Source organism: Trichosurus vulpecula, chromosome 2 (assembly GCF_011100635.1).
Source record: "Trichosurus vulpecula isolate mTriVul1 chromosome 2, mTriVul1.pri, whole genome shotgun sequence".
In the NCBI taxonomy this organism is placed as follows: Eukaryota; Metazoa; Chordata; class Mammalia; order Diprotodontia; family Phalangeridae; genus Trichosurus; species Trichosurus vulpecula.
Window position 1 is genome coordinate 366,317,907 of NC_050574.1, and position 12,144 is coordinate 366,330,050.

General features: G+C 40.1%; 1 protein-coding gene across 1 annotated transcript; it reads left to right on the forward strand.

Moving 5' to 3' along the window:
• The first annotated feature begins 766 nt into the window (after window positions 1-766).
• LOC118836002 lies at window positions 767-11,658 on the forward strand. The gene is made up of 4 exons (XM_036743335.1): window positions 767-784; window positions 993-1,035; window positions 5,214-5,263; window positions 8,738-11,658. The coding sequence occupies exon 4, from the start codon at window positions 8,822-8,824 to the stop codon at window positions 11,408-11,410; it is 2,589 nt and encodes an 862-aa protein (XP_036599230.1). The 5' UTR covers window positions 767-784; window positions 993-1,035; window positions 5,214-5,263; window positions 8,738-8,821; the 3' UTR covers window positions 11,411-11,658.
• The last annotated feature ends 486 nt before the right edge of the window (window positions 11,659-12,144 follow it).

Below are 12,144 nucleotides of genomic sequence, written 5' to 3' on the forward strand. Positions count from 1 at the left end.
CCCTTTCGCTCTCATTCTTCTTTCACAACATGACTAACGTGAAAATACGTTTAATATGATTGTATATATATAGCCTATATCAGATTGTATGCTGTTTTGGGGAAAGGGGAGGAGAAGAAGGGGGTGGGGAATTTAGAACTTGAAATCTGATAAAAGTGACTGTTGAAAAGTAAAAATAAATAAATAGGTTTAGAAAATAGTGTTGAGCAAAAAGGGAACAGGAGAAGAAGGTAACGGGGACTACTCCATTTAAACAATAATGCAGAAATGCAACAACAGGTATTGTTTTTGCATGTTACTTGTAACATGATGTTATGATGTTGTTATAGATTTAAAGTCATATCAATAAGAGAAATAATATCCATCATTAGATATGTTTTCTCATTTCATATATCAAAAAGAGAACAGATGATCAAATTTCTCTTATCACCTCATGATCTGAATATGTATTCCAACAAGAAAAAATGAGATTGGAACTAAAATCTCAGGAGTTTCACTCTCGACAAAAAGAAATTAAAACCTTTATTCAAATAACCTATAAAAGGCATCCTGTTGGTAAGAATCAAGAGGAAAGCAGTATTTAAGTCAATTCCAAATGTACCAGGAGAGTCCATGACAGGACAGTGTCTCTATTCCCTAAGCATTCCGTGGTTTCCTAGAGAGAGGCCAGGCAACTCTGACTATGAAAGACAAAGGATACTTTATGATGTCAGGGCAACCTCAGATCCTTTGAGTGTAATGAATATCCAAAGGATTAGTCAGTCCTGCTTTATTTAGGTCTGAGGTAGCACGCTTCTTTTCTATACATCCCACAACATAGTCCTCTCAGAGGAAAAAGGCATTTTTTATGAACCAACTGACTTTATTCTTAGTTTTTATTGGGGAATTTATTCCCTTGTTTTTCCCTATTGGAAAAGGTAATATTCCCCAAGACCAAAAGCTGAAATTGAACCAGTCATAAAAAGTTCCTTGTTTATTTCCTGCTCTTCCAGGAATTCCTATACGAAGACCGGTGGTACCAACTCTATGTGAAGGGTAAGACATCGGAATCCTCGGAGTTCCTCAGGACCAAATTGAAATAGACATTCTCAGGGAGCCAAAACTGGGAAAAGGAAAGGATTGATGGCCTCTGAGAATACAGTAATAAAGTCACCCAAGGGACAGACACCAAATCCAGGTCTTACCCATTAAACTGGGAATCCCTGTGATGTCTCTGAATTTTTCCCAACAAATGAGAGAAACTAGAAAGCAGACTTTGGGAGGGAAGACTAAGCAACAACTAAGTCCTTTAGATTCCTTTTTGGGTGTAAAATTCTCAATTGGCTTCAGTTTAAGTGGTATGTAAAGAAATCCTCAAAATGAGAAGAAAAGCCCTACTTAAAACATTTCTGTGTGCTATAAGCTCAAGAGGGCTTGGCATCCTTGAGGAAACAATTTTTATTACAAAATGAAATAATAAATAGAAAACCCAGACTTCAAAAGACAGTTTTAGCAGTCAGTTATACTGTGACTATGAGAAACACACTAAGTATATGGAGATTGAACTTGGAGTCAGGAAGATATGAATTTAAATTATGGCTCAGATAGTTATAAGCTGTGTAGCCCTAGGCAAATCTTTTCATTGCTGCCTCCCTCAGTTTCCCAATCTGTAAATTAGGGATAATGTTACCACCTATCTCAAAGGATTATTGTAAAGATCAAATAAAATATCATGCAAATACTTTATAAGCCTTAAATTGTTATGTAAATATTAGTTAAAAATATAGGAGCCTTGTGATGTCATTGATAAAGGTAATTAAGAAGAGGAAACAACTTCTCTATAACATGCTGTCTTAGAGAGATGCCAAGGACACAGAGTTTAATTGACTTGCCCGAGGTCACATGAGCTAGCATGTAGCAAAGGCAACACTTGACCTCAGGTCTTCCTTGTCTTGAGGTTAGCTTTTTATCCACTATGAAAATGAAAACAACAAGAACAATAAATAATATACATTTCTTTTGGAGCTACTTTGTTTTTCACAATCTGGGCACTGTTAAGATTTCTCAGAGACTTGAAATTCTGGGGCTGTGGGCTACAGAAGCTGCTGTTTCTTTTCCTGATTGATATTGTAGACATGTCACTTGCTGTGTTACATTTTCCAGTATCAGGGAGCCTTGATTTCATAAGCTCACAAATTAGCAGAAATACAGTGCGGTTTTTACCCCAATCGTTACTGCCTTCCAATTACTCTCCAGGCAATTTTATAATGGCTTTATATTCTCCTGTTGGTTGGAGTTACATACACGGACTAACTGAGCGTTATGTAGAGAAGCAATTCTCAAAGAGTAGTCTGGGGACCTCTGGTAGTCCCTAAGATCCTTTCAGGGTGTCCAAGAAGTCAAAACTATTTTAATAGTAGTAATACTAAGAAGTTATTTGCATATTAAAATATTCCCTTTTCCAACTACATATATGCATGAGACTGGATTATTTTTAGTGACTTCAACCAAAACAGCATATCACAGTAGACTGAATATAGAAGCATATATGAAACTCTAGCTATCTGCTTTGAACCAGACTTTAAAGAGATTTGCAAAATATTCAAAGCAGGGGCAGCTAGGTGGCACAGTGAATACGCACCAGCTCTGTAGTCAGGAGGACCTGAGTTCAAATAAAGCCTCAGACACTTGACACTTACTAGCTGTGTGACTTTCTGCAAGTCACTTAACTCCAATTATCTTGCCATCCCCCCTCCAAAAATATTTAAAGCAATGTCATTCTCATTTTATTTTACTTGGGAAATAAAGTATTTTCATAAAATATGTTATTTAAATCAACATGTAATGGGGTTTATTATTGTTATTTTTAACCATAATGAGGCACCTAGGTAGTACAGTGGAAAGAATGCTGGACCTGGAGTCTGAAAGACCTGAGTTCAAATTTGGGCTGAGATACTTCCTAGCTATATGACTCTGGGCAAGTCATTAACCTCTTTTTACCTCAGTTTCCTAAACTGCAAAATGAAGAAAATAATAGTACCTACCTCTCACGGTTGTTGTTAGGCTAAAATCAGACAATATTTATGAAAAGTGCTTAAAATGGTACCTCAGCACATAGGAGTCACTATATAAGTGCTTATTATTATCTTCCCCTATATTTATACAAGCTAATAAATATTTTGAACATTTCATTTTTTTATTTCCAATCTGGTAGACGCCATAGGGAGTTTCTAATAATGCTTAAGATATAAAGGGATCTTGAGACCAAAATTTTTATGAACTGCTGAGCCAGAGCAACAGAGAGAGGAAAGTGCTCTTTGATCTGTTCCATCAAAATCTTATGTTTTGTTCCTCAAAACCAAAGTTGTAGATGTGGATTCTATTTCCTAAATGAATGGGAAGACTAGTAGTGGTGGTGGTGGTGGTGGTGGTGGTAGTAATAGCAGCAGCAGCAACAATAGGTATCGTCTGTGTGTGTGTGTGTGTGTGTGTGTGTGTGTGTGTGTATGTGTGTTGCTTTAAGGATTGCAATTACTATTCCCATTATATAGATGAGCAAGCAGACCCAGACTGAGGTTGTGACTTAGTTACACATAGTAAGTGTCTTAGGCTAGATTTGAATTCAAGTTTTTCTGATTCAAGATCCTGAGTTCTATCCACCGTGCCACCTAAATGCCTCTATAAACTTATTCATTTGTGCTAAAACAATTACTCTGTGGTTTTCATAAGCAAGGCACCAGACTAAGTACTATGGATGATAAAATTATGAAAAAAAAAACAGTGCCTGCCTGCTCAGAGATAGGACCTTGAGTAAAAGGGACTCAAGATCTTTGCATCTAATGAGATCATGAGAGGACGGTAATCGGGAAGGTCAACAGGAAAATGCATTTTTTGTGTAGTCTGTTTCTTTGATTTTTTTTGTTTGTTTTTTTTAACCAGGAGAGGCCATAAGACAATGGTCATTACTTAAATACCCCTTAAACCAAATGATTACAGGTGACAATGATGAACTGATGCTCCAGGGTGATTCCAGGTCCCCGTTGAGTACAGACTCAGCCTTGTTTAACTATAGGTGTCTAAGAAAAAAGAACTAATTGTCCCTGCATCTCAGGACAACACAATTCTCTTTGGGAGAATGATTTTTTTTTCTAAAAAAAAAAGACTGATTTGTTATTTCTTTAGTTGTTTTGTTTCCAATGGCGGCCTTATTCTCTTAGTGGTCACTGATTACAGGACTTGATAGGCATCCAATTCTACTGATAATTGAACTGGTCCAGTGCTTTGGAACCCTGATTCCTCCTCTTCTTGTACCTCCTACTGGTAAGAGACATTTGGGAATGAAGTGGGAAGGAAACCAAGATGATTCTCTGGGTGACAAAAACAGGGAAAGAATGAACTAAAGAAAGAAGAAAATCTTGACAGACCTGTTTTTCAGCACTGGTTTTTTGATAGTCCAGTTGGTTTCCAGTTTTCTAAGGGAAGTTATAAAAAATTCTCCACAACCTCAAAATAAAAAAAGTCTTGCCCTTTTGAATTGAGAATACAAATACATTTTTAAACAAACTTTGGTGGGAAGAGATAGAATGAAAGAAATTCAGGCCAGTTGGGATTCTTTTTCAAAACTCACCAATTTTAGTTCTAGTCTTGAACAGTTAGTGATTCTAGGAAGGCTAGAGAAAGATGTTTTTGTCAAGAAAGTACACCTGAAATCATTGGGTGATATTTAAAATTCCACAATTAAGAATTCATTCTTTTATGGAACTGTAATTACTTCTAAGATCCCCCAGGAAGGGCAGCACTGTGGTCAGTCATCCTTACTTCCGTGTTAAAGCTTTTATGAGTTCTTTTCTTTAGAGTTCAGATTTTAACAAAGCTGGAAGAGGGGAGGGAATATAGAGATTGTAGGTGAGGTGTAGATAGAGGCAATGATTCACTTCAACTTTTCTTTATGCAAATCTAGGCTATAAGGCGATCATATAACAACTTAGTGTCTCTGTCTGTCTGCCTGTCTGTCTGTCTCTGTATTTCTTTCCTTTGTGTGTGTGTCTGTGTGTATACACATGGGTGCACACACACGCATACAATGACTCATAAGAACCATAGAAAAGAGGTTGAAAAATGAATTGTCCTAGGTAGGGAAGAACTAGATAATTAGCTTTTGGGGCGGGGCAGCTTTTTAAGGGGATCAGTATAACCAGAAAATTCTTTGCATTTTTGTTTCCTTGTTTATCAAGTAAATCCTGTGATAAGTGAATGGGGAGAAAATCCAGGATGTTCCCAAAAGGTAAGAACTATGATTTTCAGTTATCTCAAATCGGCCTCCATCATAACCCTCATTGTAAATAAATTTTTTTGTAGTTGTTGATCAGCTTGACTACATGATCTTCAGAAATAAATGGTGTCACAGAAAGGCTATTAGTTTCATTATGTGAAGAACTGGGTTCTGTCAGTCAGTCAACAACTATTTATTATGTACCTGTCATGTTGTATTGGTGATCAAGATCGGCTCTTAGCATTTATTCAACCAAATGCCCTTGAACAGTTTTGCCCTTTATCTCCTTGATTAAATTAGGTAACTAAGATGAGGCTCCAGGTGGGGCCCATGAAGGGAGGTCTGATTATATCTTCCCTCCCAAGTAGGCCCAAAACCCCTAGCTATTAGGTGCTAAGCCAATGTGGGCATGAAACCCTCAAGGTCCTTGGGGAGGTGCTAACTCCAGAGCCAATAATAAAAGCTTAAGTTCTGGTCGCTCAGATGTTTGATGATGTCTAAAGAGTGCATAAAAAGAGAAGACAGAACTACTTGCTTAGGGCTCTCACTCTTGGTGGTGCACTGATGTGGAGACTCTGGGCAGCTGTAGTTAAGAGCCCTCCAGCTTGTAAACCTGGATATTCAGACTTTGTTAAACTCTGGTAACTATGCATTGATATTTGAATCAGACAAGGTCTGTCTGTTGATGTTTGTAATTTGTTTGTATTTTCTCTGAAATTCAGGATGCTGACTTTTTCCCCTGAACTAATGTATGCTGCATTAAAGTAAGATTGTTAACCCCTTAGCGTTGCTTTCCATAGTAAAGCAGATCAAAAGAATCTGGGCTTGCAGCATTCTGTGAGCTGGTTGTAGTTGGTTTTTCACCCCCACAGCAGCTGCTAGCCTGATTGTTGAAACACATATCAAACATTATCCAAGAAGAAACAGTCCTTGCCCTCAAGCAGCTCACAATCTAATGCAGAGAAAACAAACATATGAACAGACAAGTTCTATACAGGATGAATAACAAATAATTAAAAGAGTGAAAGCCTTAAACTCAAGAGTGGTTGGAAAAGGCTTACTTGTAGCAGATGGGATTTTAATTGGGACTTGAAGGAAGACAAGAAATCCAATAGAAAGATATGAGGAAGGAGAGTATTCCAGGAATGGGAAACAGTCAGAGAAGAAAACCCAGAGACATACATGGAGTGTGTTCTTCATGGAACAACAATGAGGCCAATGTCACTGGATCAAAGAGGACACGGTAGAGAGTAAGCTGTAATATCTGAAATGTAGGAGAGAGCTAGGTTATGAAGGGCTTTGAAGGCCAAACCAAATTTTATATTTGGCTCCGGAGAAGAGATAGTCAATAGAGTTTTTTAGAGTGGGGAGAAGTGACATGATCAGACCTGAACTTTAGGAAAATCATTTTGGTGGCTGAATGGAAGATGGAATGGAATGGGGAGAGACTTATAGCAGGCAGACCCACCAGCAGGATATGAGGTAGGCAGACCCACCCATAGCATAAGGTGATGAGAGCCTGCACCCAGGTGGTTAGCACTATGAGAGGAGAAAAGGGGGTGAATTTGAGAGATATTGCAAAGGTGAAATTGATAGGCCTTTGCAGCAAATTGTATATGGGGGTGGGTGGGTGAGAGAGAGAGTGAGGAGAAGAGAATGATACCTAGGTTGTGAGCTTGAGGGATTGGGAGGATGATATAGCCCTCTATGGTAATAGAGGAGTTAGGAGGCAGAGAGCGTTCAGGTGGAAATATGATGAGTTCAGTTTCAGACATGTTGAGTTTAAGATGTCTATTGGACATCAAATTTGAGATGCCTGAAAGGCAGTTGGAGATGTGAGATTCTGGAGATCAGCAGAGAGCTTGGAACAGAATAGGGGAATTTGAAAATTAACATCATAGATATGGTCATTAATTTCATGGGAGATGATGAGATGATCAAGAGAAGTAGAATATAAGGAGAAGAAAAAAGGCCCTAGGACCAAGCCCTCTGGGCCACTTGTGGGTTTATGGTATGATCCGGATGAGGATTCAGTAAAGGAGACTGAGAAAGAACAGTCAGATAGGTAAGAGGAGAACCAGGAGATAATGGTGGTGTAAAAGCCTCAAGAGAAGAGAGTATCAAGAAGAAAGTGATCCACAGAATCAAATGTTACAGAGAAGTCAATTGGCAACTTTAGAGAGAGCAGTTTGAGGAGAATAATGATATCAGAAGCTGAATTGTAAGGGATTAAGAGAGGTAGAGGAAAGTGAGTGTAGATGCCTATTATAGACAAATTTTTCAAGGAGTTCAGATACAAACAGAAGAAGAAATATAGGACAATAGTTAATGGGGATGGAAGGATCAAGGTTTTTTTGTTAGTTTTTTTATGATAGCAAAGACTTGAACCTGTTTATAGGCACTAGGGAAGGAGCCAGTAGATGGAGGCGGGGGAGATTAAAGATAAATGACACACTGGGAGAGACAGAGGGAGGTAATCTGTTGAAGGATACAGGATAGAATGTAGGTAGACGAGATAGCCTTCATATGAAGTAAGGCTATCTCTTCGTGTAAGACAGGGGTAAAGGAAGAGAGAAGGGCAGAAGGCATCTGAGTGATAAGAAATGAGGAAGAAGGGAGAAGAGGGAGTCCATGGGAAAGAGCCTCTAATTTTTCAGTAAAATTATGAGGCAAGGTTCTCAGCTTAGAGGGTGCAAGGAAGGGGAGCACTGAGAGGTTTGAGGAGGGTTGAAAAGGTTGGAAGAGCTGCTATGGAGAGTGGGATAGTGAGTTTTAATAAGAGAGATTAATAAGATTGCGTAGCAGAAGTGAGGGCCCAGTTGAGGTTGTGTACCAAATTTGTAGTGGAAATAGAACAGTAGCCTGGTTTTCTCCAACTTTGTTTAAAAAAAGAGAAAGAAGAGGAGCCTTTACCTCTTGCCAAGAAACTATGTGACTTTTTGATTGCAAGGCCCAAGCTCTAACACTTATTATGATCCTTGTTCAAGTCAATTTTAGAGTCTGTTTTACTCATCTAGGAAACAGAAATTATAATAGTATTTGTAAAATGTCAAGGAAGCACAATATGAATATAATATATTTCCTTTTTTGTTAGAAGAGACTATCTGACTTATTACCTTGGGAAATTCTTGGGGCTGAGGGGATCAACAAGACAATGTAAAAATATGTGGAAAATCCATATGTAATATCTATGCCATTATTAATATTAGTTGATCCTTGTCATCCTTGCCCTGCCATTTATTAGCTGTGGCCTTGGCTAAGACACCTCATCTTCCTGGCCCTTACTTTCCTCAATTGAGAATGGGGGTGGGTGGATTAGATGATCTCTAAGGTCCCTTCAAACTCTAAATAATGATCCTATGGATCCTCTTCACTCTTTCACATTTTACCCTCCTTTTTCTGGTATATGAAGTCCTTACCTTTCTTCACTAAGTCTTTTCATTAACAGTTCTGGCCCAGTTTCCTCCTAAAGGCATTTGTCACCAGGTGGTCCAGGCACTGTTGTTGACAGGTCCAACACCTCGAGTTGTACCATTATGCAAAGAAGACATTTGTATTAGGTCTGAGCGTATGCTTCACCTCAAACATCAGCCAAGAACCAAGCTGTCATCACTCTCTAATCACAGAATGACACCTGAATCACCACCTTCACTATACTTCAAACATAGGGGAAAAGATGAAAAAAGACCCCATGCTGGCAACTGTATATTACCCTATATTGACCATCAAATTAGGGCTAAGTCATCCCTGGATTATAAATCCTATTCTAAGGCCAATGTTTTGCCCACACTTTGCCCTGAGCATGGGACCAGGACAATTGCTCTGTCTTTACCAACCCCAGCACGACATGCAACAGCTCCATTCAGCTCTAACCACTTAGATGACTCTCTATTGCATCCGGTTCAATGGACCAAAGCTCTTTTGGGCCCTGAGTACTTTCCAAAGAATCCATTGGCCTCTGAATGTCAGATGCATCTGCCATATCTCAACCAGAAGCCCACACTGCTACCAGTCACTGAGGTTCCGCATTGGCCCTACCCCTGGGGCAGGACCACAGCCACAATACTGCCATGTCCTGGTTCCCAAGCTAAGGCTTTGCTGCACTCCAAGAATGAGATAGGAACCACTACTTCCCTATCACAAAGTTTCAGCCACCACCATAAGGCCATACTGACACCATTACCATCTCTTAACCAAAGGCCTAAGGCAAAAGCTGTGATATTATCTGAGCTGATCCCCTCGGTTCAGGTCTCCCCATCAAAATTACACCAGAGTAACATCTACCCCAAGGTAACCACTTCATTACAGTGCCCTGACCTCCACTCCATGGTTAAGCCTGGATCATCTTTGCAAACCAATCACTCTTCCACAGTCACAGCTATATGCCCACCACACCCCAAATATTGGAATAATTTCACCTCTTCAGAATGCCTAAGGGTCACAGCCATAGCTAGAGCATCATCAGGTCCAAATTTCCTGATCAAGTCAAAAACTCTGCCATCAGGCATAGCTGGTCTTTCTCTTCCCAAGGGTGAAGTCACCCTTCCATGCAATAACCATGTACCTGAGGCTTCACTGACATCTTGTTATAAGTCTAAAACCACATCAAGATCACCACTGTATCCTAACGTCCAAGATATTCTCCCATCACACGCAGATCGCTGCACTTTAGCCCAAGTTCCATCTGGCCTAAAAAGGCAAGTTACAAATTCACCAGAGACTGCTCCCTGGGAAAAGGCACTACCGTACATTAAGTGTGATATCACAAAGGTACCAGTTTCCAACAGCCAGGCAAAGTTGGCTCCACAAGGCATAAGCCACAAAGATGAGTCAGCCATGGTCTGGGCTACCTCTGATCTTTCATTTATGATTCTATCAGATATAGACCATCCATCTGAATTTTCCCTGGAATCTGATCACCAAGACATACCTCCTTTGGTTCCAAGTATTTGTGCCAATGTACCACTGATCCCCTGTCGAGAGTCCACAAAAACAGTCAGCCAAGACTATAGGTCTGAGGTAGAATTAAGTCCTGGTGCCCAGAAGCCATCTTTACTGAGTCCTAAACACCAAGAAGAAGCTGTGTTGGACCCTATCTTTAGACCAATATCTCTAATGAGCTCATATTATCCAGCTATACCTTCATTAGGTCTGGACCACCAGATGATAGCTCCACCAACCCCAATCCATCAAATACTATATGAACCTGACTCTTGTCACCAGACCACAGTTATCTCTAGCCCTGATCACCATGCCAATGATATATTAGACTCCAATATCCAGGGCACACTAAAATCAGCTGATAACCACTGGGAACCAGTGCCACTGAGACCAGTCCAACAGGACAACCTGCAACCTAGCATTTGTCACCAGGCTAAGTCTACAGGAGACTCCAGTCCTCAAGTCACACTCCAGGTATTCCCATTCCACTGTGAGACAAAGGCTAGAACAAATAAAGAAAGCCAAGAAAATGAGGTAGCCCCTCTATTGGACAAAGATCTACATGTTGACAGCATAGAAGAATCCAACAATGTTCGAAGCAGGCCTGTAACAGCCCTAGAACACCATAAAATACCTATACAAGGCCTTAGCCTCTGGCCCATACCTGAATCACATCCCAGGCCTGAAGCTTTAACAGACTGTAATTCCTTGGCCAATGCTTCTCTGAGCACTAACCATCAGCATGAGGCTCAATCTACTAATCAACATAAGGTCCAGACTCTGCAGAATACTGAAGCCACATGGTATTTTAATCATATCAAACCATATACCATTGAAGGGAAGGTAGTCATCCCTACTATAACTGTTAAGGACATCATCAGTTCTATACCCCAGGAGAAAATTAAAAAAGACATCCATAAGCAGGTTCTCCTACGTCGCATGAAAGGTGCCACCCATCGGCCTGGCCGACGAATATTATCCAGTTACAGAGTCTGCTTAGCTTGTGCCTCCTGGATCCCAAATGGCTGTCCTCACATGCAGGGAACAAAGTATCCTGGTCAAGTACAATTACTGGCCATACCCATGCCTCTGCCTGGTTCTGAAGTAGAGATGGGCATGAAATTCATCCTCCAGATTCCCCAGGCAAAGAAATGCTCCATTTTTAACATCACACCCACATTCTGTACGCTACGCCCCTCGTGTGTTTCACCTCCCTGATCAGAACCAGGAGCCCCTGAGGAATAACCATTTACCACCAGCTGTGGGTAGGGGTCATCATGCTTGACATTATGCTTGGCAAATGATCACAAACGGTGGAAAGAAAATCACGTCAAGTACTCATTTGGAAAATAGCTGAGAAAAAGCAAAATCACCAGTGAAGATGGGCCACAAAAGCATGAGAAGTATCTCAAAAATCTCCTGGCGATATTGCAAAGGAGAAAGGAAAATAAAATGAACAACAGATCCTGGCCATCGTTGGTGATTGTATTTGATTTTGCGTCTCACTTATTACTGTTTGTATTCTTTCAAGGAAACAGAGGGCCAGACTTTTCTTTTGTGTTTATGAGGTGCTAGTTAAAGGGCCCCATAGTGAGAAAATTCTCCACAGTCAAGATCTTCTTTTCTCCCTACTGTTACGCTCTATCTCACCCAACATCTGATCTCGCAATGGTCCGAAGACTAGTGCCATCCATCCCTAGGCTGGCTTGGAAGTCATAAACCTCAACATTCTGACACATTTCCCCATTCCAAAGTCTATAACCAGAGGAAATATGGAATCAACTACTTTCGATCCTACATTTCAGTATTTTGAAATACACAGGATTTATGACGAATGAGTTTCTATACTCCCTTCACTGATGAGAATCACAGGGTTGATGTACTTCATGAAAATATCTTGCTGACTATTAAGGAAAATAAAATCCTATCCCATAGTGCCCAACCTTTTACTT